General features: G+C 40.7%; 1 protein-coding gene across 5 annotated transcripts in view; it reads right to left on the bottom strand.

The window, feature by feature from the left end:
- anks1b (ankyrin repeat and sterile alpha motif domain containing 1B) overlaps positions 1–27,153 on the bottom strand; it is a 207,460-nt gene that overhangs the window by 80,146 nt on the left and 100,161 nt on the right. For all 5 annotated transcript variants that reach the window (XM_041029935.1, XM_041029936.1, XM_041029937.1 and 2 more), the window contains 4 exons: positions 18,150–18,336; positions 3,841–4,499; positions 3,024–3,146; positions 1,147–1,216 (listed from right to left, as the gene is read on the bottom strand). In XM_041029935.1, the coding sequence (XP_040885869.1) occupies positions 1,147–1,216; positions 3,024–3,146; positions 3,841–4,499; positions 18,150–18,336 (1,039 nt within the window). The remainder of the gene's footprint in view (positions 1–1,146; positions 1,217–3,023; positions 3,147–3,840; positions 4,500–18,149; positions 18,337–27,153) is intronic.

Here is a 27,153-nt window from a genome sequence, read left to right as displayed (position 1 = left end):
TCTCTCTTTCTCTCTCTCTCCTTTCTGAGCGCTGCCTTCCTCCCTCCTTCCCTCACTCTCTCTCTCCGCCTCGCTCTCTCGCTCACTTTCCTCTGTCTACCTCCTGTCTCTATCTTCTCTCAGGGTGTCGATCGTCGCCCTGCTCTCTCTACGGCTCTACATATATCTGGCTCGCTCTGCTGATAATAGCCATCACAACAGCTCCAGCTCCAGCTTCTTTGTCTGCAAGAAGCCAAGCTCCCTCCCACTCACACACACATACCACACTGAGTGTATGCATGCAGTGGCGTCTATAAGTACATGTTTGTCTGTGTGTGTGCTACGCTGTGTGTGTGCTACGCTGTGGGTATGCGTGTGTTGGTGGGTTGGGGTGGGGGGGGTTAGAGCTGGTTTGGCACAAACAGGATTTCTCCCTGTGGTAACCATGGTTAGCAGAGGCTTTGCATTCACAGATGAAAAGAGAAAAGGGAGAGAAGGAGAAGGGAGGGGATCAGGAGGTGGAGGATGGGGGAGTGAACACAGGGAGAGGGGGATGAACGTAATAAATAGAGATGAGTAGCAGAGGATTCGAGGTACGCAGGTGAAGAAAGTGGCATAAACAGGGATTTGAGGCGCTCAATAAAGTCAAAATTCACTTCATGAAAGAGTCACATAAGATCTCACACCACAGAGACACTCAGAAACACCCAGCCATACATTCACACACACACACACACGCAAATAGGATAATTACTGATTATTACAACTTAGGTCTAATTTTTACAGTACTAGCCATCTTTCCTATCAGTGATATAAAAGAAGCTTTTAGCACAAGTTCAGGCAGGAAGACAATTATCATTCTAATTTCATCACTTCTCTAGGGATCCACCTCTCAGTTATTACCAAGTGAATCCACCTGGACTACGTTATTCTCTATCAACCAAGGTGCAAACAAATATTTAAACTACCTCACTTCTTTACAACTGCTTGTGTTTTTGATCCATCAGACTTGGTTGCTGTAATGTCACAGTGTTCTCAGATTTCAGAAATTAATTTGGTGAGGTCAGTGTTATCATAACTAATAGTAATGATGGCTAAAACTACTAGACCAACCAGAAGTGTCCAAATTTACTCACACTCACACATACACACACGTGTGTGTCTTACCTGTGGCGTTCTCCTTGATGTCCAATCCACTGCCTATTCCTGCCCCAATAGAGCTCATAATCTTGTCAATCTGTACAAATGGGAGAGAGAAAGAGAGAGAGAGAGAGAGAGAGAGAGAGAGAGGACCAGAGTTGGATACAGCATGTGCAAGGCAAAGTCATTTCCCAGTAATAAGGCTAACCCCTATTTCTGGATTCAAGTGTCACATAAAATGATCATTACACAAGCCAGCACACTGAATGTCAGTCATTCCCCCAGTGAATTTAAAAGCTTGGAGAAGAGGCTGAGGGAGACTGGATTGGAGAGAGCTACTCCGGCTTCATTAGTGTGGCTGCTGCCTGCTGACCAGTCATCCCTGACCCTGGACCTGCTGCTAACCACTGATCTATGTGACCGACACATCCATCCACTTGTCAGGACCCTGGTTCACCATGGGTCAGAGAAACCTGTCCTCACGGCAACTGGTCCAGACCTGCGCTTTAAGGGCCAGGTCTGACAAATGCAAACAGTGTTGACAAGCTGACAGACCGTGAAGTCGGCCTTACCTTTGGAGCAGGATAAACAGGCGTCATATAATGCAGTAGTTCACACTTTACTGTTTTGATTCAGTCTCACTCAGGCAAGTTGGCCAAACTGCAAATGTAAGACCCAAGTTTGAATATGCTGAAATTATCCTTTATCTAGCGTAGCTATAGCTTTCTAGATTTCTTGTTGGAAAAAGGTTTTTTGAATTTCACTACAAGCTATTAAGTACCATCCAAATAACCACTAATTACCTAAACACTTCAGTGATTTTCAAGGTAAAGCCAGATGAAAGCACAAATTTGTAACATATATTGGACTACCTCTTCTAACCTGCAGCACTAATGAGTATGGATATCTTCACATCATTGACTGTTGTGGGACATCCCTTGTGATTCGTCTCTTGCTAATACTGCAACTCTTTCTCCGGCATGTGCTGCAAATAGAGCAACTTTGTTATTTTTTGCCTCTGAAATCCCCATAAATCACTCACACAGTTTCCCTGAAGCCATCTTATCTCATCCTCCCGTAGCATGCAATTAAACAGGAAAGGTCACCTTAATTGCTCAGAATTATGGGAAATTCCATATGGTAATTCATCACCATCAGCAAGTTATGAGCTGTGTTGAGGAACTAATGAACATGTACTGTACATGCAAATGGGCCTGCACAGATGTACTTTCACTCACATGCATAAGAATTATTTTAGTCTCCACCATTATTACAAATTTCTCCAAGGAAGTGTTATGAAAAATGAGATTCTTCTTTTCCAGGGTGTAAACTCGCATAAGCATCAGTTTTCCAAAGTGTGTGAATGATGATCAGTGAGCTGAGGCTAATGCGTCTGTGACCCACAGTATTTATAGAGGCGAGATCCAACAGTGCTATCCAGGCAGTGGATCACATTCGTGTCAGAGACCCTTTCATATGGAAGAAGCCCCAGGCACAAACGAACCAAAAAACACAGCACCCATGACCTCCGCTCTTTACCCTCCATAACAGAAACTGCTTTCTCTCTGATATCTGGTCTTCCCTGCAGCTTCAGTGCTAGTTACAGAGCAGAGGAAAATCGATGCAGGAGCATGTTAAATTAGCACCGGGGCTCCTTCTGTACTGTAGTAACTGAGTGGATTTCAAAGGGAGAGAAAACTGAAGTAGCTCACAGCTGTGGGTGCAGAGATTTCAACTGTCCCCTGCCGAGACAGTTCACTTTGAAAAGCATGCTGGTTTTAATCAATTTTGTTACGGAAATACATGTAGTGTCACAGCACACGGACTAACTGATCACTCTGATTCCTCTACAAAATCTTGATTGATCCCAAACATCAGGTAAAAAGCTGAAAATGTCTTCTTACCTCTTCCCACTCAGCGGTGAAGGACGGCGTTCTCTCCAGTCGTCCCCCTGGACTGGCACCCTCTCCTGGGTTTGGACTTCCAGGCCCCTGACCCCGAGATCCAGACCCCCAGCTATGCTCCTCCTGGACAGGACAAACCATTTTGTTTTCAAGCATTATTATACGACAAACAACATGACTCGAAGGTTGCCAAATATTTTAACCTTAAAAATATGGACAACTAAGCCCTAAAAACTGTTTAGAGAATAACCAAGTCCTTTCGTGGCTCATCAAAGTTTCAGTTATAATGAAGCTATTTTCATCAAACAGACTATGTATTTAGCTTATGATTTATTTACAATGAATTAAAGAAGCCGTCTCATAAAATGTGCTGCACAGCAGGGAGCACTGTGGCCCAGATTAGTGAGTTATCTAATTGGCTGGATCGGCTTCTGTGCTGTTTCTGATGTCACACTGCATGATACAGCAATACCTCCATGACTGCTTAATGTATGCAACTAAATATTTAGAATAAATGCATCTGCTTTCATTGCTAACTGAGATCTTGGTGTTGATCTAAACTCTTATTAAAAGAGAAACTTTTTTTTTTAAAGTTTTAATAAAAGAGGCTTTTATGTTATCCTTATCCTCTTACATAAATGATTCAGAGGAATGAAGCAGTGTCAGGAAAAATAGAAAAGTTTAAAGTTTTAACTCGCCGTCATAATGCAACACAAATGCTGGGCACTATTTTATTAATCATGTCATACTTACTGCTGTGACTGTAAATTGTTTTAGACAGAAAATGTTAACAGTTAGATTACTTACAACAACTTACCTGTATGGGTGACACAGCTACAAGGTTGGAATCAGACTTGGACAGAGACTTGGACAACTGCAAGTCCAACACACTGCGGGGCATGGACCTCATCCTCCCCAGGGTGCAAGCCCTCTCTTCGTAGCCAGACTCAGATGAACTGTCCTTGTGTACACCAACTGTCTGGTTCCCCCTTGACTCTGGAACCTCCCTGTTTTGACCAGAGGAGTAAGAGGGTGGGCGGTCAAGTGTAGACCATCCACGTGGTGGATCCACCTGCTCGCAGTTCTTGGGTCGAGCCTGGTCCTGGTTTACCCTTGTGTGGAAGATAGTCCGGTACACCACCTGTGGCTTTTGGGGGTCGTTGGCAGTCCTCTGAGGTGACAACTCACTCCCTGTCCGGGAAAAGACCTGAGTGGGTCCTCCTCCAATCACGATGCTGAACTCTGGGGTTTGCAACAAACTGCTCTGGACATCTGTAGAGGCATATTTGCGAGGTTTAGAGCTGTAAAGATGGTAAGGCGTGTCAGGGGTCTCACAGGCAGGGGAAGATCCATGAAGAAGGCCTGCAAACTCCTCCGGGATGTGGCTCTTCCTTCGCTCCTCCAACAGAGCGTTTGATGTGGAGGAAGAACAGAGAGGAGGAGGAGGAGGCGGGTCTCGCTGGTACGGCCCGTCGTCTGCAAGTAGGACACACACAAAAACATTGACTGATTAGGATGAAATCATATAGATCTGCACAAAATGTTCCTGTCAAAACAATGATACACACTAATGAATTTACAAGAAAGCAAGGCAGAGATAAGAAATTTACACTCACTGCACGTATAAAGCACACAATAATATTTAAGTTGCTGAGCAATGTGCTCAGTAAACAACAGAACAGAGAAAAAAAGCAATGAGGCTAAAAAAAAAATACTGCAAAACAACCAAAGCTGCAAACAGGAAGATAAGAATGAGGTAATACATCTTCTGCTTCCCTGTGGAAAAGTTGTTCGTTTCTCAGAGGAGTAATGAAAGAAACTCCTGACTTGGATTTTACATGTCTCTTCCTCCACTGTCTGGATGTACGTGTGTGTTTGAACTTGTGCATGTTTGCATGTTCTCATTGGGAAAGATGTTCTTACACCACTGACTGTTCCTTATTGAAGAGGAAAGGAAATGAAATGGTTTTCTTCAAAAAAACCCACTAAATTACAGCATTAGCCTCATTATTTAATAGTCAGACCGAGTGAGAGTGTAATTATAGCTGCATGTTTGTGTGTGTGCGTGCGTGCGTGTGTGTGTGACTCCTCTCTCGTTAGATTATGTATGCTTATGTTCACATCTGCAAACAAGTTACACCTGAGGTCACAGCAGCTGTCTTGCATGTTAAAGAGATGTACTCCTCATGATACAAGATGCAGAGTAACAGGTGCCTTATTTATTCATCTTTTATCTTGATTATTTATTGCTCTTCACCAGAGCAGTGCCACTCTCAAATTCTTAACAAGAAATCTTCAACTCAATACAAGACTGTAACAAAGGGGTAACATTATGTTCCAGTGAGATTCAGGTTGTAGCTTTACTCCACAGGGAACTGCTCTGCTCTTATTAATTCACAGTTTTACAGATTCTCTCACACAGTGTGACTAAAACTAAATGTTAAACTGATGGAGTTAGAATGATTAGTAGAGGTGTAAACTAAGCAAGAGAGACAGACGGGCATGCAGGCTGGTGGAAGGAACTGGTAAAGGAATTGTAAACTTTAGATGAAGGACTAGTAATGTGACGAATCTACACAGAATCATCACCTGACTGGCTCACTGTTTTGGTTTTGAGGCCTGCAAATTAACTGTTTTTGTTCAGTCACATTGGTGCCTTTTCTAAATGCAGCCATTTTTTTTGCAAAAAAAGCTCTGATAAACCCACGGTGAGTTACCTGCCAACAAACAGCAGACAGAAAGTCAGCGACAGGCTTGAGAAGGCAGTGGAGAATTTCACAGTTAAAGAGTCAAAACAATTAGCCGCTTATTGGAACTTCTTATGTCAAAATTACATTATCATTGCATGTTGACATAAGAAGATTATGAGAAAGGTCAGCAATGTATTACCTCTTATAACTCTAATATTTCTTATAACTGGAACCTTAAAGTTGAATGTTCATTGTGATGGATTACACAAGCTACTGTAGCCATGCAAATTCTAGGTAATTTGCAAAAACATGCAGAACCCCCGACGTGGTCCTTTAATGTCGTGCTTGATAATTCATCAGCAGGTAAAATATACATAAACATGACAACTCCCTGATCTGCTCAAACACACACACCCATCTGAGGGCTGCAATAGTGTGTATGTATGTGTGTGTGTGCGCGCGCGTGTGTGTTTGTTTGGCAAGCCCAGCTCTCTTTACTCTGTTTCTTGTCACTCTGTATTAAGATTGTGAACCAGGCCATGTAAACAATTTCACCACTGATAAAAATCACATAGACACATATTCTCTCACGATCACATAAACAGAACACATAGAAACATTCCCTGTCCACACTCACATAAATGCAAACTCCACAGTCTTGTAATCAAAACTGTCAGTTGAATAATTGCATGTCCTCCCACTGCCCCACACAGACACTGAATTTACAATGTTGTTGTTTGACCACATACTCCCTCTGCCTGCCACCTCCTCACCCTACACACACGGTCTCTGCTGTCAGACAGTTTTAGCTAGCACCTCTTGACTGTCCTTGGCACATCCAAAAACATTTCCATATACAACAATTACATAATGCAAGCCAACAGCACAGAGTAAAGCCAGGTAGCACGGCACGGAACAGATGTTCATAAGAAAATGTAGGTCTGAGGAAATTACTTGGCTGCCTTTTCCGAGAAAAACCCCACAAAGACTGACTAACTGGAATCATTCACGGTGGCTGAAAACGGGGATGTCTGAGTTCTTTGTATTGTGAACAAATAAAAGTGGGCAAAAGCGGAACAATATTAACGTCAGTCCTCGAATGGAGAGGGGTCTCATTTCATTTGGAAGGTGAATGTTGCATTTTACTGCACCTCAACTGTGTTGTCTCTGTGCTTAAAAATACGCCACACACCCATTAACAGTCTTCAGGTAATGAAGGTTGAAAACATGACTCATCCCCAACTGAAATTGTCATTTTTTCCTACACAAGCTGAAAGCTCTTTAGTTATGACTAATCCTCAGCATTTTAGAGGATAAACAGGACTAAGTGGCTCAAAGATCAGTATAAAAACACACCGTGTCAACATTTGTTCTCAGCCCTCAACTTGTCTTTTTTGCCTGTATTGTTTTTTAGCCATAATCAATATCCTAAGCACTGAGCATTGAGAACATGGCAGAGAATCAATTTTTGTGATTTATTACATTTTATTTGGTAAGAAAAAAAAACTACCATTGTTAATTATGTTAGACTTACTGTTTTTACACTGTAAATATCTTATATCTTATCTAATCACTCAGCAAGTTTTGGAGATAATCAGCCAAACTCTGGACTGGGTGACACAAAAAAATCCTACATTTTGCTTGCACCTTTAAGGCATCATTTTTCATTTACTCATTGTTCTTCCTGTATGTGCTTCTCTAAGCCCCACTGTGCATTTCTTTTGCAATTCTTTATCACTCTCTATGCTTCTCCTCTTTTAAAAGATGAGAACCATTGGCAACAGGTGAGCCTGTTGGTCGCTATGGCAACAGAGAGCCCCAGCAGCGGCATCTCTCCTACTTTTTTTTTTTTTTTTGGGACGAGTGTGTCTTCAGCCTTCGAGAGAGCGAGGGAAAAGTGTACAGCTGATGAACACAGCAATCAAACCAGCAGGTGTGTGTGTGTGTGTGTCTTTTGCGAGAGCAAAAGTAAAGGTCTGAGGAGAGGGTGGAAGGAAAGTTACATGCACGAAATAAGGAAAAGAAAAATTTTCAGGAAAAAAAAAATATCTCAGGTAAAGACAGAGAAATAAACCTAACATCAGTTGAGTTGATGAGAACATATGACATATTGTGACCAAATTAACACGGCAGAAAAGTAACCAGGCTCAACTCAGGCAGGACAAGCTCTCGTTTCTCTTCTGTGTCCCCCTGTAAACAATCCTTAGTCTTCCTCTGTGTGTTGTTCTAACCTACAGTACTTATCCATTCCTGAGCTCTGCAGCTTTGCTTCACTGACTGTCTCCTGTGAGTGTGTGTGTATCTTACCTGGGAATCCAAAGGCAGTATAACACCTCAAACTAAGGCACAATCACACACATTTACAGTAAGTCACCACCCTGCTTCTGCTGAAATGCAGCACAGCTCTAAGAATCACATGGTGAAACAGCTTCTGCATCATTCAGGATACCTGCATTTTTATTGCGAAACTACTCTGCAAACACACACACACAAGTCGTAGCATGCATCAGGATACCCTAGAGACTGATTGGTATTTGGATAAGTTATGTTCGTCCCAAGGCAAACAACCACAGTAATGTATGTGACTGTTTGTGCAACAAGACATATTTCACAATAGTTCCCACAGGTATAGAATTAACTCTTTAGTTAAGGATTGATTTGCCTGCCTGTATCATTAAAACTCAATGTCACCAAATAAAGACAGATTTATAAATTTATATTATTGACTGACTGGTGCAGTGATGTGTGAGGTCATGACTTCCTCAAACTGATAAACTGTGAGAGGCAAAATCAGTTGTGAACATCCATCCACCACCCACCTATCAGTGGAAGACAGGCAGAGAAGAAGCGGGTGGGTGGTAAAGAAACAGACTTGATATTGAGTTTTTTCATGTACCTAAACACTATATCTATTTATAGAAAACAATAAATGAAATTCATCACTCGTGGGGTGTCATGCTGGTCCAGCGATGTAAGATACATCAGCTCTGTTGCAATTTCACACTCCATACTATTTCTAAGTAAGTTCTGAGTAAGACTAAAACAATTTCTCAATAACACTCTACACAGCTTCATTGCACAATACAATGTACAAAGGAAAGGGTGAGCTACTCATAAGCGGAAAACAAATGCTTTCACTGCAGATAATGAATTAAGTGCAGAGGAATCTGAGAAAAATTTCATTAGAAAAAAGTACATTTTAAAAATAAATAATAAGCACTAAAGAGAAGTACTGAAAGTACAGTATATGAGACACAGCTCACGTAAGCTTTTGTTCAACAACTCTCTACTAATCTGTCTAAAGTAGGGGAAATGCCCAAAAAATGAATGTGGGAATGTATCCTGCATTACATATACATACAGTTGTTCTGTAACATACACTGCATTCAATATGTACTACTGGACATATTCACCGTATACTGTCCTCTGCAGTCAGTGGTCAGGAAAATAATGTTATTTACTGGTATGTGCTAACACACATTTTGAGTTGTTATTTGTTGGAGGAAAAGCAGCGGTGTAACTAATGACATTAACGATGGCTCTGTTCTATCCAGGGACTCCAGTAAGCCATGACAGTGAGCTTGCAAGCACACTTTCAAAGACTTGTACACCTAAATGGATCGCAGGCATAATTAACACTATTAGTTACACCGGTGCTAATCCTGTTGTCACATGTCATAATGTTATGAGAAAAAGTCTATATAGTAGGTACACAAATGTCAGTCCAGCTAGGACCTTGGTACAGAACTGCTTATTAAACTTCACAAAGAGAAGACAAAATGTTTTTCCTTTTTATATGTTTGTTTTGGGAGATCCTCCTTGAGCTCTCTCACTACCATCAGCAGTTTGTTTGAATGTTGTTGTCTACTGCCCTTCCATTTCTGTTGTGATCAACATTGTGAGACAATGGTTTCCATAAACAAAACCCTCAAAAAATCATCATTTTAGTGGGCATGCTCACTATTTTGAGTATGTTTAATTCTGTAGCTTATTCAAATCCTGCTGAGCGCTAGTATGTCACATTGAATTGAGATACAGCTTTGGTCTTTAACCAGCTCATAACGGCATGTAAAGTAAATGCTCTTCCAAAAATGTTTTTTACTCTCTCGCCAGCAGCAAGATTTAATTTCAGAGTGGTGAATTGTGAATCTGTATTCTCAGTGAAGACCATCATAGAGTATCTAAATCCAGGAAAAGATGAAAAGGACGGAAGGCAAAAAAAAATGTAAACAGGGATATGCATCTGCAATGGGAACACTACATGCATCCTTTTAAGAGAGGGGTGAATACATTTTCCTTTACTTTCACACATGCAGCAAGACTTAAAGGTGTGATTAAGTGCTAATTAATAAATGTTTGCCAGCGGTCACCAACAATGGTGTCTTGCCAAGTAGTTAGGATTGAGAAAAAAAGAAGGTTCAGGAGGATATGGGGGAGAAAGAAAAGGAGAATGGGGAAGAAGGACGTCAAGCAAGAGGTTGAAAAGGTGAACACTGAAATACAGAGAGAAATAGAGAGGCAGAGTGAAGGAGAAAATCTGACTGGATGGAAAACAGAGTTTAAGTGGAAGGGCAAATGAGTTATAGAGACCATGCAAACTGCAGCAAAACACTGCAAAACCAAAAAGCCGAAGAAAGGCTGACGAATGACAGCGGGGCTGAGGTGTGTATGGGGAGCATATACCAGAGCATGACAGGCAGAAAGAGAGACAGAGGAGCGAAAGAGCACTTGTGAAAGTGGCTAGAGAAATAAAGGAGTGACAGAATGAGGGATTGAATGACAGAGGGGGGCAGGAGGTAGAGAAATGAAAGAGTGGGGATACAGAGCTGGGGGTTATATGTCAAAATGGGAGCGAAGAGAAACTGGGGAGATGGGAATGAGGCCTGATCTGTCATAGTAGAGCCAGTCAGTCCACACAGTAGCACAGCAGCCCACTAGAGGCTTCTACTGAAGATTTTGATTTTGGATCAAAAACCTAATAAAACCTCATTCATTACTGATTTTCACACTGACTGAAGGTCATGAACTTAGTTAAATTTCCATTAAGATAAATTAGATAACCACAAACTATCATATGACGGTATATAAGCCGAACCTTGCAGACAATAACCAAACTTATTGTCTGCATCTTCATCGTGTCTCTACAGTTTTGTGGTGATGACTAAAATGAACTGTGATCATGTGTATGCAGAGAGACACACAAACGCTATAAATACAATACAAGCTATCTCTCATACACTGGGATGTTTTCATATGTGTGTGTTGTGTGTGTGGTAGCGTGAGGGAATGGGAGATGATCCAAACATCTGATAGCGCCATGTTCATTGCTCCCTCTCTTGTGGCGCAGCACTGACTGTTATTAAAAACTACAGAGTAATATCTGAGCTGTCAGTCATCCCCAAGATTAAAGACTGAGCCCTATTTCCTAACCGCCACAGGCCTGGATAAATCATTATCCAGGCCTATTATAGCTATCGCTTGGTTAGTGCTAGGCTATGCTAACAAACCCCCATCAAGATGGTACCGTAGGACTCTGGTGGGCCACTGCTGGGATTGATCATGACAGGAAATTAATTCAAGTCTGGATTGTTGATTTGAGAAAATGTTAAGGCAACATGAAATTCAGTGAATTAATTGTGAGAGCTGCAGTGCTATTGGAAATGTCACAATCATTAGCTAAGGGAACAAAAGCTCTCTTAAGTAGAACTGAGGAAAGAGAGTTTCAGTCATACCCAAAATGTGATGTGATCAGTCCCAGCAAATACCAGCTTTCCACTCACTGTTTAAGTAAGGCTTAAGACTCTTGACCTCGATGGAGTTAGAACGATTAGTGACATTGTTTAACTGGATTAAAGCATGAATAAAACTGACTTTGAGTCAAGATTTTTATTGTGACACTTTTATATTTTATTTTCACCTTGTTGATTTGTTATGAGGCTGCTGTAAATGCAAAACCTCACAGGTTTCACTGATTAGTGGGATTAACACATTACATTTTATCATTGACCAAAGTGGTGAACCGACTGTGTGGCTGAATGCCATCAAACACACAGCACTCCCAAATTTCCTGAACCTGTCTTGTTAGTGCAACTGCCTGAGGTTAAATCCAAATGAAACAAGCACACAGTATGTGTGATCAAAACCATCCTGCTCATTAATGAAACTGTGCTGTTAATTAGAGCTACATCTCTGAGGGCGGGATAATTTGGAGAGGACACTTCACTACAAAGACTGACAATGTCCGAAGGCGCAAGACCATTCATCCACTCTATATCAGAGAGTTGTTAATTCAGCTCTACTGTATTTTTTTCATATACAAGGAGGACAGAATATTAGAAACAACTGTCAATATATACCGCCACTGACAACAGCCTCAAAAATGCACCAAGAATTAAATCAGAACTTATTAGGATTCACAAAGTTAGGACATGCTGCAAGGCTTTTCATCGGACTGCATTTGATTGTACAGGTGTACCTGATGAACATGTACTCAATCCAAGTGTGTATGTACAGTACACAACCGCACAGACAAAACCAAACTGCATACACAACGGCGACATGTTTTCGACCGTTCTCCTCTTCTCACCTATCAAATTTGACTTAAGCTTTTATCCCTGATTGATTCTCTCTCACCCCCGAGAGAAAAAGTAGCGAGACGAGAGCTATAATTTCATCACGTCTACCATCTGCCACACGACAGGGGGCACACATTCAGCACATTCAACCTGGGTAGAACAGCAGGGAAAATTCCTGTCATTTTATTTAAGTGGAGAGTGAGTCTGCAGATAGCACTGCTGCTCTTCTGCTTCAATGTAAAATGTGGGAAGAAACAAGGAAAAGCTGCACCATGCAGCTCGCTCATTCCTGTTAACATATGATTAGAATTAAACATGTTAATGTACAATATCAGTGGCCACTAATTGGAGGTTTATTTCATTCAGCGCCATGCTATGCTGAACGGACACATAAAAAGGAAATGGCGTCAAATGTGACTGTGTATAACAAAGACAGCAAAGGCCAGAGCAAAGGTGTCAGTTGGATGGAAATCAAGAAAAATCATGAGCCTGTGTGTGTGTGTGTGTGTTTGAGTATCAAATTAATTCTGCAAACAAAGGCACTGCCGACTTTGAGGATGACTTAATGATCAAGCACAGCAGGATGGCAGACCCATTGTGCACTTGTGCAGAAGAGCGTCATTGTAGTTGTGAGCTGATGTCAATGTACAAGTGAAGTGTGTGATATTTGAGAACAAGGGACCAAATTAAGCAACAGAGGTCTAATGAATTTAACTCTTTCAAGTAAACACACAGCCAGTGCCGCTTTAACACACACAGAGTGCAGCTGATTGTTTTGCCATTTATGGCTCATTAACTGTTAGAGCTCATCGATCACTCAGCCCCTCTGTGGCCATTTGCATTATGAAGAAAGTATGAAGTTGTGTTTTGCGGGCAGACGTTTTTCCACAACTGACCAAGAAGACTCTAGAGGATTTCATGTTCTTACGGAAAATTAGAATCAAGAGTCTAAAAACTGGCTTATATGACAGTATAACACATGGGAAACACTTTTTATTATGTATGCGGTTATTTAGGACGTTCCTGCCTGTAATGCAAAAACAAATATACATAAATGCTGCTGATTAAATTTAGGTCCAATATTCACTCTTTTTGGGTGTCAGCCTAAACAGTAAAGTTGCAAGTCATAAAACCAAAACAATGAGCTGAAAGATGCTAAAATTCTCTGCAAAGCTAACGGAAACAACAGAGTAAGGTGATATCTTGCAATTGATTAATCACTATGAGACACATTTCCCCCAATTTCACATTAATGAGTAATTTGACCTAAAGAAAGAAGAATTACCGCAACATTAAAAGTTATCATGACCAAAACTAAACAAAACATTTAAGTAACATTAAAATAAAATGTCATGTATGTTATGTTACGTAAGCATTTGTACATGAACAGCAAAAAACTGCTTGTGTTTAGGTTAATCGGGTGTATAAGAAGCTGTGAAGTGTTTCAGCACCCACATGAATAAACAAAGACCTGCAGATTTATGCCTGTTTGTTACTGACTTGTCGCAGGGGGCACTGCATAATCCATGGAGGACAACTGCGTCAACTGTTGCACTGCTTTTACGTAACACTGAATTGCACTTGCCACTCTGCACCGAGGGCACGGAGGGAATATTTTCTCGAGCGATGTCCAACATTACGTAAACTGTAGTTCCGTACCATCAACAGCAGCCACAGTGATGGATTGGGTTATAAATAGGCCTTCTTTTTATCCGACTGCCCACGCAGGTGGCTGACACCTGCATACTTTGCTGCAGGGCCGGAGATTTATTGTATAAATGTTAGGACGGTGTCAAAGAACAGCGCAGGATTTTTAGGGAGAGAATGAGAGGAATAAGAAGAGGAGAGACAGATGTGGAGAGGAAGGAAGAGAAGACCTTTTATGGTGTGCGGAGGGAAAAAAAAAATGTTCCCATCAATTTCTTGTCCTCATTTCTCAGTCCAACCCCCTGAAATCTCACATTTCATTCTCTCCATTCTCCTGATTCCCCATGTTAGACTCTCATTCTCTCTCTCCCACTCCCTTTTTCATTGGCATCCTTTGAATTCTGTGACTCTTTGCCTTCTGTACCCACATACATATATATACTCCCTCTTTCTCTCATTCTCTCTCTCTCTCTCTGTAAGCCACTTGTTACCATGGCAACCCCACAATGGGCCTTATAAAGCTAATAAGTAGAGAGAGCAGGAGGGATGAGCAGAGTAGCAGAAGAAGAAGGAGGGGGGAAAATAGAGAAAAAATTAAATGGAAATATAAATGGGTGCCAATCTATTCTTGGTGTTGGAGTTTCAGGCAGGGAGAGTGAGGACAGACACATAAAGAGAAATACACAGAGAGTGTGACACAAATGGAGGTACACTTATTTAGAATACATAATAAGTTGTATCTATAATGTGCTGTGAGTGCTTATTTAATGTGTTTCTGTCATAGATAATGCATTATGTGTGCATTACGCCTGCATAAAGCATTTTTTACTATAAATGTACTTTTTTTTTTTTTACCTCTTTTAGCAATACTGTTACAGTTAATCATTCTACATCAGAGATTTAAGTTGATGAGAGAAGAAAATCTCTGACTTACAAGTCAGTTTTTTCTTTTTTTTTACTGTCAGGTAATAGTATATTTAGCTTTTCCATTGCTTATCAAATATATTTTCTATTCTATTTTGCAATGACTTAAACATCAGAATAACCAAATAACTACATAAGCAATAGTTTATCGGGTATAATACAACATATAGGTTATTTGTTTTCATGCCAAGATTGAGATGAGAATATTAACACCACTCTCATGTCTTTACAGGAAATATCAAGCTACAAATACTGCATCAAGTAACTGCTCCCATCCAAATAATAGTCCAGTATATAAACTCTGTAAAACCCCAACATGTCATTTTTACATGAGCTATAACATGTCAGAGAGCTTTAGAGGTGCAGGTAAGCAGATCTGTTACCTTAACAAAGAGCCAGGTTAGCTGTTTCAATGTGTTTCCAGTATTTATACTAGCTAAGCTAACCAGCTTGTGTGTCAACAATTTTATCAATAAAGCAACAAAGCTTATATCTAAAAATATTGATTAATAAACTAAAACACAAAGATTGATATTACTATTCACATCATTAACAACAAATCAATATAAAGCATGAAGGTCTTCCTGCATCATCAAATTCAGGTTTTGTAACTCTACAAATTGTCCGTTGTTAATTTATCTAAGAAGAGATGAAGCTAATGGGTTAAAGGTAAAACAAGAGCTTTTCAGCACTGTGATCAAAAATTGCTCCCTCAGAAGACATCAGACATCAGTGTCAGACTCAAGGCTCATTATGTAGGTTCAAGAAGGAAATAACACACCCTTGTTACATAAATACCACAGAAAAGCTTCAATAGGAATAGCAGATGAAGACGTCTCATTCAGTTTTACGTCTGTGTGTCTGTATGTGCATGCACCTGTGGATTGATAATGAATGTGTTTTTCGTTTGAGGCACTACACAGATCAAAGTCTAGCTAGGCCTCTGAACAGGTCCTGGATGAAACACACACACACACACACAAATTGCCTCCCGCCTGGTCGACTTCCCCTGCTTTGCCTTTTCTGTCGGTGCCTGATAGCAGCGGGTGAGAGGGACAGTTGGACTGAAACCCAGGTGAGAGAGGGAAGTATTCACATCCATGTCACCCGCTAACTATTGCCAAGGCCGCTTCGCCATGACAACAAGGAATTTCATCGCTATGGTAACACAAGAAGCAAGTGACTGGGAAATGACACACAGGAAATAGGGGTCAGGAATAAACCGGGCTGTAAACCAGTGCTTCCCAGGTCCCAGTTCCTTTCCGAAGTGTTCCAGTCAGGTAGAAAAATGTCTATATTACAATAAAGTGAATAAATACTCTAATCACTATTATCTGATCATATGCAGTGCAGACAGTTCAGTACCAAATCAGAAAGAAAGATATTTGAAAGAAGGACAAAGATATTCGTTATATTTGTAAGCATAAAGTCTTAGCAAAAAAGGCGAATAACAGAGACTCATATATTAGTTATTAATTATTTTAGGGCTCATGATATAGAAACATTTGATTGTTGACAAGTATGTAATCACATTAAAAATGCATGTGAATAGAAAATATGCTTGCATTATTTAGTATTTATGTTCCATTTTTATCATGTGAACAAAATAAAAGTGCTGAATGTGTGTATGTGCAGATTTAAGACTTAACTGCCCTCATTATGAGATTCTTATGAGAAAACACCTCTTTCATTACATGGAATATTCCTCTTGGAGGAGCAACTTACAAACTCAGCAGGGGGACGTCATTAGTTGAAACACACAGTGCTTCATCTGGTCTGACAAAGGGACTCCCTGCAGGAGTAACAGGGGCATCCTTTGCTGATGTTTTGGAAGCTAGTTTTAAGGATATCCGGTACAGTTTTTCCCCTTCAAAGAGCTCGTTTGCATCCTAATTTTGAGACAAACAGACTTGACACTTATAAGTTACAGAAGCAGAGAATAGTTTTCAAAAAACACTTTCAAATGGCCCTCAACAGCAAAATTCTCCTCATGACCAGATCCTCTTCAGCATTTCCAGACACACCAGTAGGTCTATCATTAATTAAACATGATGTGCACTCCTCCAGTTCAGTTTTCAAACCCACATGACTATATAAAAGGTCAAACCCTTTTGTTGAATAATTCTTGGTGCTTGTTTTAAGGGCCCTCAGTTTCTAGACAGGTGGAATTCACAATTTATCATGCCAGACTACAATCAGCAATTCATCAATGCCGCAATGTGTGTGAAACAAAACATAAAAATATCTCCAAAGACTATTTCACTGAGGTATGAGTTGTAAAATGCAGGCTTATATGACTCGAAAGATTTGATCTTGTACGGAGTCAGCTCACACAGATACTAGTGTTACAACCTGCCAGAGGGTTCAGCCTACTTCCCAATTCAGCATTCATCTACTCATTCTTGCAAGCTTTGCCTTAAATCTTCTTCACGGTTTCTAGAGCAATGGTAAAATAATGGAAAAGAGGAGCAATCTAAAGATAGATAGATTTTCTTACCACTCCTCATAAAAAGATTACCTCTCACAAAAAGTTGCAGTCCACATGTAAGTGTAACATGACACTACATTCAAATGTGTGTAGATGTAAACAATGCATTTGGTTTGTAGAACTAATATTACATAATTTAATTTCTTCATATCCCTAATTCTCTCTCAGACAGAAATGTTCCAGCTGTCAGCTACAGTGAGCTCTCTCACTCCTTTCGCCTCTTGGCTCTGGTCACCAGTATGACAGGAGCAGAAATATGATTTCAATTTCCTGGGACCCAGGGCAAAAGGTTTGAAGTTTCATTTGAGCCCAGTTTAAACAGCACCTGCACTAAAGCAACAAAGGTGAAAAGAAGGAGGAAGCGTGAACACACAATAAATAAAAAAAAAGATGGGTTGAGTAGTGTTATGACAGTTCACTAAAATGTAAATAAATTAATTCACAAGGCCAAAGATACTATACAGGCATTCAGCATAATGAATTTCAGAGTAAATTTGTGCTTCATGCATTATTGATGCCATAAGTGAGTAGGGCTGAAATAACCCAACCACTCAATAAGTCACCGGCTGGCTAATGTACATGATAGATGGAGTATTTAAAGTATTTTCCACAGATTTTCCACATTGAATTAATTCATTTCCATTCATTCCAACTGTAACTATTTCCAGTCCACAGACAGTCCATAGAGAAAATGACCATTTTAGGCTACAACAGGGCCGACGCACACTATGACTTCTGGCTAAGAGCCAGCATTTAACACTAATTGATCTCCCACCCTCCTGTCCATTTGCATGAGTCTTACCTGTGAGCTGACAGTCGTCGTTGGAGCCTGCGGAGTCTTCCTGGTTGGGGCTGAGAGGAGGGCTGGCAGGGGGGCTCGTGCTGAAGCTGGCGTAGCCCAGGGATGAGCTCACCTCACTGGGCTCACAGCTGTGGTTGACCGGCCTCTGGACGTCCAGGGATGAGGACAGAGAGGTACGCTGCTTAGGCTGAATGCAAGACAGGAAGAAGAAAAGGACAATGATTAGAGAGATTTCAAACTTTTATATTGTTTTGGGAGAGCAACATGTAACCTGCCATATCCTCTGCCGTGTCACGTGAAGAATTTATGACAATGACCAGCGATCATCTTGTGTGTGTGTGTGTATCTGCACCTGTGTGACTCATAAGTTTAGACTTATTAATTCTGACACCTGAACTCAAACATAAAGATGTCAACATGGTTTATGTAACATGCAAAAATGGTGCAAGGATGAAAAAAAGAGAGGGATGAATGTAAATATGGAGAGGTGATAGAGAGAAATGAACAAAAGAGAGAGACAGCTGTAATGACTGCTCACAGCCAAGTGAGAGAGTGAGAAAGTGAGGCAGAGGACAACTGGAACTGTAGACTGGCATCTGGTAAACACATCTTACATAATGAGGCATTTGCAGCTCTCAACAACCTGCTGCTATGCTTCACAAACAGCTCAGGCAGTCAAAGCCCTGCTGGTGTGTGTGTGTGTGTGTGTGCACAAATCAGGGGATGTAGGCAAAGTGAATCAACACAGTGAACCATAAAGGCAAAATAACATCCTGCAACACAGAGAGAGACGGACACATGACAGGGACAACCTTCGTAAGACCTTCGCTGTCTTGTGTGTGACTCAAAGAACAAAAACAGAACCTTGAGTGAGGAAGGGGGTGGGAGATATGAAAGGAAATGAAAGCAAAGGAGGAGAGAACGCTTTTTTCTATGCAGGGCGCACTCAAATTGGGCTTTGAAAAATCTTCAGATGGACTGAACTAAAGTGAGATGAAAACAAAAGCAAAACGGGAGCAGGGAAAGAGGTTGAAAAAGGAAAGGGCATAACAAATGAAAAGAGGAATGGATGAGGAAAAATGAAGATGAAAAGATGGAAAATGGCAGCGTTGAAGAAAGAAAAACAGAAAAAAGAAAGAATGGGAAGAGGTAAGAGTTTTAAGCAGGACAGAGTTGGGCAAGAAAGCGATAAGACATATTTATTACTGAGCCTTAAACAGGCTGATAAATGAATTTTGTTACTTGTGGTCAGGGTCAGGCTAGCTGCTTCCCTGTGTCCAGTCGTTATGCTAAGCTAACTTTCTCCTTGCTCTGTCGTCATATTTTTCATACAGGTACAGGACCGGTATCGATCTTCTCATCTAACTCTGGTCAAGAAGGCAGATAATGTCTTTCCCAAAATGTCAAACTAGTTCTTTAACATTAAAGGACAAACACACCCAAAAATACTGAAACCACAGCTGCTGTACATGACTTTAAAGGTCACTTTGTTCTGTGGTGTGTTTTTTCTCTGTTCGTAAGTCGATGACCAAAGGTCACATCAAGACATTTTCACACACACAATTTGATATTAGCCAGTAAAAGAGAGTGCTTTTTGGAGACTGCAAATTATGCATAAATCTGACACAGAAGAGACACAGATACTGCACTAATGTCCTGACCAGAGCAGCCTCAACAGACCAGAACACTGCACAGTCACAGCAGCAGTAAGATCGACTTCTTTGACTGGCCAGTGGGGAATAACACCACAGCAGCCACATCCCACAGAGACTGCAGATCTTTAAAGGACCAATGCATCAACCAGACAAGATCACAGCAGCACAGGAAGGCAAGAGGGAATAAAGACACTGATGTGTGAGCCCAAAAGGGAATCACCCTGACAGGGCAAAAGGAGAAACATTACACGACCTAGCTGTCAAAAATGTGTTGTTTTTCTTCTTTTTTTTTTTTTTTTTAATTCAACTTTGGTCATGTTACAAGAAATACAAAAAAACCCCAAAAACTATGTAATCAAAATCATTGATGACCTATGGCAAATTAAGAAAGAAAAGTAAGAGGTAACCAGAAGTCCAAATGACCTCAGCCAACTAGTTTCACTTTACATTGATGTCTGTCCAGTATTTTGGGATTTGTGAGGTCACAGTGACCTTGACCTTTGACCACCAAAATCTAATCAGTTCATCATTGAGCCTGCATGCATATTTGTTTCAGATTTGAAGAAATTCCCTTGAGGTGTTCCTGAGATGTCTGTGTAGGTTCTCACTCATCCAGGTTGTCATTTTGTTCCTGAGATATAAGATGTTCACGAGAATGGGACAGATGGACAGGTGGACAACCCGAAAACATAATGCCTGCAGCCACAGCTGACGCTGGTGCGGAGGCATAAAAAACAAATATACTAAAATAAAACACATAAAAACAGAACCTATAGTGTTTACTTTGCTGAAGGCTTAACAACCAACAAAAAAGGAGAAAAAAAATAAATGAGATGAAACAGAATTCAACCCAGAGTGACGGCGCTGCTGTTATGTGACTCTGCGGCATTTCAAATTGGGAGGTTGAGACTGTGTGTGTGTGTTTGTGTGTGTGTGTTATTTTGTGAGCCATCTCATGTTTAATGAGCTTAATGGGAACTTCAACTTCTCCTATTCATTGTTTAAGCATCTCTTTATTCCCGCTCTTATCGCTGCCTTGTCTCGGTGTATTTTGCTTCTGCTACTTTCTAACAACTAAAGGCGTCTTCTCTCTGGACTCGTGCTTATTAAGAGCTCACATATGCACACACACATACGCACACACAACAAAATGTACACACATACACACAGACTGTAGATCTGGCTGAGGCTTAGCGTTAACAATGCGAACGGACGGCAGGCTAATGAACATGTCATGGCCGATTGGAAGGGGATTAATGGGCACAGATACACAGATGTTCACACAATGACACACACATACACGCACACGTACACAAGAAGGGAGGTCCTCCATGCCTGACTAAACTAGAGCAAAAACCATTTTCCCTGCCTGCAAAAGCATCCCTGGGGGAAAAACATGCTGTTTAACACTTCACTAATGTGTTTAGGTGTTAATAAATGACATTCCCATTAGCTACAAATGGGTATGTCGAGGTGAGATGTGCTTTTGCAGTTTGAGTTTGCCTGCATGTGCTGAAAAATGCATATTTCTGTGTGTAACTGAGGGAAATTGTGTGTTAATTTAGGAATAATGTGATAATCAGTTATCATAAAATTATCTCGATTACCAGATCAGATACTGTAGAGTTCAGGAACAGATGTGTGCAGTGCTGATGAATGAAACTTGAACAGAAGCAGAATTCAACTGTGCAAAGAGTTAGCAGTGCTAAAAAAAAAAAAACCATAACGTATGTTAATTGTACCAAAGAGTGGAGGGTATTTATTCTGAAATGATGCCATTTCCATTAAGTCTCTTTACTGGCTAACTCACTTAGCAATTTAACATGGGCTGGGGAGTGAAAGATAATTATCATAATGGTTGTAATTGATATTATCAGTTGCTGGAGCAACTTTTTCTGTTAACAGTAGCTTAGAGTTAATGATGTTGAATATGGAGCAATGCACATGTCTTTTGTAGCCAGCATTTTTTATTTCTTTTCCGTTCTCATCCCTTTTTCTCTGCCTTTCATTTCAGCTGCCTCACACGACCACACAAAGATGTAAACACAAAAAACTCAGACGGCAAAAAGCTCAGAAGAGCGGAGCAGACAGCACATCAGCATGCAGAGGGGCGAAAAGAACAAGAGAATAGAAAATAAAAGGAGTAAACATCCAGACCCTCTTCCCCCCACATCCAGAACAAACTCTTAACTCAAACCCTAAAACTACTATTCCACCATTCAGCTCTCGACTCATACATTTTGCCTCTCGTCTCTTTCATCTTTTTCTTTTGATGATCTTCCAGAAACATTTTTAGAAAGTTTCAACACAGATGTGCCTCTCAGGTGATGACACACTTTGAGTGAATTTCAGCAACATCAACATCTGTAGTGACCTCTATAAAGGCTCAAACATGCCTCAGGAGGCATGGGTGCACACCCTTACCCACGCTACATCCACTATCACTGAAGTACAGAGACTCGCTGTGCTCTCATCCCTCCTCTTTAATAGAAAAAGCTGTTGTTCTCAGAAAGAAATGCTGACATGGTGCTTTAAAGAACCTCTTTTTCCCATCTACTACACTGTTGGAGATGCAGAAGAGAGCAAGAAAATATATGCTTACAATCCAAACTGCTCCTCGATAAGTGATGATAAATGTGGTAGGAGGAGCACTTGTGGGTAATATATGAAGTCGCCTGTAATGTTTGGCCACAGTGTGATTTGTGTAATAAAGCATGTGCCAACTTTTGTCTAAGGAATACTGCAAGGTTTTAGTCTCTCTGTAAAATTTTCTACATTTCTGGCTTGTTCTTATTTTCATGTATGTTTGGGACATGCCAGAACATGTGTTACTGGTCCTATTGTGAGAACTCTCCTAAATAATTAATAAAAGTCAGGTTATAAACTGAATTTTTAGATGAGAAATAGTCTGTAATAGGCTAAGAATCTTTCTGCTACTCTAAAACTCCTCCATTCCCCAGGAAGCTTTACTGTAGCTCACTTTGAACTGCAAGTGATTTACCTTCTGTCCGTTAAACAGGATTGAAGTAGTTTTCCTGTCATATTTTTAGTGGCACACATTTTAAAATGCAGTGCAGAGAGCAGTCCACTTGGCTCATAACCAATGAGGTGAATGAACAGAATGATTTATTGAAATCATCAAAATGCTACATACAAATCCTTTTAATGCAGGTGGGGAAATGCCAGGAAACAGCTCAGATGTGTGACTCCCACTGGAGAGCTTTTAGCATTAGCTTGAGTCAGTTCAATTAGCAGTCTATGACCCATGTCTCTCCTCCGGGGCCACAGGCATCCTGTTGGCCGGGAAAGCAAATCTCTCTCAGAACCACACACATACACGTGCACATAAAGGTTCACATGCAGTGCAATGAGCCGCCAGGTGTTATGAGAGGAATGAGCTGACCAACAAAAGTGAAATTAAATGAATCTTTTTTCCCTCTCACCTCATGGTCCATCTCTCTATTTTCTCTCTTTTTGCTCCTTGTTTCCCTCCTTTCTTGCTGCCCGTCACTGAAGCCAAACAACTGCCATGATTGTTTTATTGATTCTGTGTGCATGTGTGTATTCCTGCAGCAGCAGTACCATATGGGCTTTATACAGAGCTGGCGCAAGTGCAAAGTCATATTCCTAGAGCTGTACACCGCACACATGTACTGCAATTACGCACAGAGCCGAGCAAATTTGCTGGAAGATTAACTGACTGGAGCAACACTGTCAGTGAGGGATCATCAAGTGACTGTGTGTGTGTGTATTCAGCACAAACACAGTCACAGCGGCTAGGTGATTGATGTGTGTGAACAGATTAATGAGCTCTAAATGCCACAGTGATTAGTGATGTGTCTTATTAAAGAATCTGGAGATTTTCTGGTGGAAAAAATGTCTCACAGTTCCTCAAGTGCCACCAATGGATGACAAAAATGTCTAGAAGCAGGTTTAACATAAGACAAATAAAAATATACTGAAAGGCTGATGAAACGAAACTGCAATACGCCTTGATGTTCTGCAACTAACAGCTACTTTATTTATTAAGAAATCTGTAGATATTTATTTTTTGTCTGTTTTTTTTGTTTGTTCAGTCTACAAAATATCAGAAGTAGGGTATAGAATAAAGAAATATAATATTAGAATTCACACTAATTTTTAGGTACTTGTTTACTAACCACTTCGTGCTTGCAGGTAGACCAAATTTTTCACAATCTAATTTGGTAAAAAGATAAAAATGCTGGAGTAATGTTTCCCTGGCTTCATACTCGTTCCACCATCATCTGCAAAGATAATAATGTGTGAGAACTTTAGCTCCGTTTGCAGTGGAGAAAGGTACATATTTACTGTTGAATTCCAAGAGACTTACCATAAAAAGCCTATCTTTGCACTGGTAGAGCCTGGCAGTCTTTGTTTACTATAATTATGTTGTCATCTCAGAATTTCTCCACAGTGATGCTACAATTACAAGTCTCACCTTTAAGGTTACCTGATCTGTGTTGGTCAAAACAAACCATCTTTACGCCAAGAACTGCACTAAAATTGATTCCCCTTTTTTCCCCTCCTGAGGCCAGACTGATCGAAGATTACGCTCGTTAAGTGCCCTGCTCAAGAGCACCTTGATGGCACTAAACCAGGGAGCTGAGAGGGTTACTCATTCAGTTTCCTCCAGCAGATCCTCACAATGGATTATGATCAAGCCAACTGGCTACCAGCCCTCTCCTTAAAGCTCTGATAGGCTGGAGCTTCCTTTTACAGTATGTGACAGCTGTGTCATATTCGGTACATTTACCATCAAGTGCTTTACATGTGTATCTGCTTCCTCTCAACCTCTGCATGGAAAAAATATCTATTATCTTCACGCCTCTGTAAAGCATCAGAAATCAGTTAGTCTGCCTTATCTGCAATCCACTCTGTGTGTCTGTGGTCAGGAAAGATATAAGCTTTATCAGTCTGTCATTGTGTGGATTCCTGTATGTGTTCATACATATGTAAGAGTGTGTTCATGTATGACAGAAGATCAGAATGTGTGCAATTCATACTATTCCCCTCATCCACATGCATGCATATGTCTGTGTCCCCCAATGTGACACTCAGTCACACTTGGGAGGCAACGACAAGAAGAGGCTGTTCTCTATCCCTGTGCTGCAGACAGAGACTGACACATTTTTACCTCTATACTTGTGAGGACTACAACACTAAACGCAAAACGCAAACCTGCATGCAATGTACCCACCTTATAATTCCATTCTGTTTATCTGTCTACTCTGTACAGGCAATATCTATTGCATCATTTCTCTGTTGTTGTTTTACCTGAGGTTTCTTCCCTTTTTTTCCCCCTCATTAGAAGGGATTTTTTTGGAGGCTTTAACTTATGTGAACCAAAGTTCAAAGGATAGAAGGTGTCATTTGTTGTGCAGATTGTAAAACCCTTAAAGTTAATTCTGACTTTTCCCGAACATTTTTATAAAGGCTGCACTCAGACTTAAAAAAAAAGCACGGGGCTAAAACAAACAGCCACCAAACACAGTGGGTACCGTGGATGTGTTGCTACAGGTACATGTGAGAAAATAAAATATGAACCAGAAAGTCAGTTTTAAATAACACACCCGTGGCTTTGAAGGCTTATGAGATGCAGCGCAGCAGGAGACATTAGTTAGGGTTTTACGACACTGAAAATTTATTACAGCAGCATTTTCTCCTGCATCTTGAAGACCGCAATGATATATAGTACTTACACGTATTTCATTGCCCAACACACTTCACTGCCTCACAGTGCAATGTGTTGGGGTAAAAGATTGACTTTTATTTAGCTGACAATCCTCTGCGGGCAGCAAACACAGTAGCAAACAGTAGAGCCCAGGTTGTGCCTCTCATGTGCCATCATTACACTCAACTCATGAAGCTAAACATCCATTTTTCTAAAAGATGAAACCATGTCACTCTTTAAAAAAAATAATTCCAGAAGGCTGTTTAACAACAGTAATCTCTGTTCTCCTCCTTTTCAAAGACTGTATTTTCCAAGTTGTGACTCTGTGTCTGAACATGGGATCCAGCTTTCACACCTTTAGAAAAAAGTTGTTTGTGAAACTGGTTAAAACCCTTCTTTAATGTCTTTGTTTATCCACATGGTTAGATGAGTCTTTGAGAATTTTGGACAGATCTTCAATGGTTGCTAAATGAAGTCCTGGGTTTTTCAAACCACCAGGGATCCATCTTTCAGAAAAACAGATGCTTTGCGCTGTGACTCAAATGTAATGAAAATATATGAGGAGCACAAAGTGGGACTATGCCAGTGCAATGGAGAAGCTGCTTTTTGATACAGTGCTTAAGTTGATCCGAAAGCAGCCTTAACCCTCAAACCGCATTTAGAAGAAGCGAAGACTCTGAGGGTAAAAATGTCTTTGCACCTTTTCGGATGTGAAACACAAATTGGTCCTCACAAAGACGGCAAAACTGCACAATGGTATGTAGATGTGTTTGTTTTGTTACGTCTTCTGTGACCATGTGATTGTCTGAGATACCAGCTTTAGCCTTTGTGAGCACAAACACAAGATCTATCATGTGTTCCCTGTGACCAAGAATCTTTCTTAAGAAAGCAATGGCTACGAAACTTCACTGTTAAGATACACACACATTCACTCTCACACACACACGCAAGCAGCAAAGTAGGACACTGAGCCAGTGGGTATGAAACCGATAACCCCATGATGCATCGTATGCACCTCTGTCCATGATGGCATTATTCTGCCAAAATCCACATGTGCAAACAAGCTCCTCTACATCTGCACATGCATATTATTTTTTGCGAGTGTTTTCTCAGCGTGCAGAACATCTCTGCTTGCGTGAGCAAACCTTTGAGCTTGCGCAGAATCAGAATGAGCGCATGAATGTTGTCCTCTGTATCTGTACCTGAATTTATTGTGTTAATATTGGCAGCTTACTAATTAAAAAAAAAAAAAAAAAAAGACAGAGCTCAGTCAAACACATGCAAGTCCATTTTATTTACATAGTGGCAAATCACTTATCTCAGGGCACTTTCCATACTGGTCTATGCGGTTTGTCCAACTGGTGTTGCTGTACTTAGCTATCCAGGATGACGGATTTGCTCAACTGGTTTTGTTTAGGGATACGATGGTGACTGAGTCCGCCCACTTACTGGCAAAAAGAAAATCCACTCGAGAGCGAGTAGGTCAGAGTTTTGTATTTTGGATTCTGCATGCGCTCAAAGCATGGTTTGCTCCTCTACATCCCCGAGCATAGACATTAATTGCACTTGCAGATTTTGGCAGTATAATACTGTCCTATGTCTCCTTTTAGCTTTCCCCCTTCCTACATCTTTGCATTCATTTGATTACTCCCTTCTT

This window comes from Toxotes jaculatrix, chromosome 22 (genome assembly GCF_017976425.1).
Source record: "Toxotes jaculatrix isolate fToxJac2 chromosome 22, fToxJac2.pri, whole genome shotgun sequence".
NCBI classification, from domain to species: domain Eukaryota; kingdom Metazoa; phylum Chordata; class Actinopteri; family Toxotidae; genus Toxotes; species Toxotes jaculatrix.
Note: the sequence above shows the minus strand (reverse complement) of the source record. Positions and strands in the feature narration are given on the sequence as shown.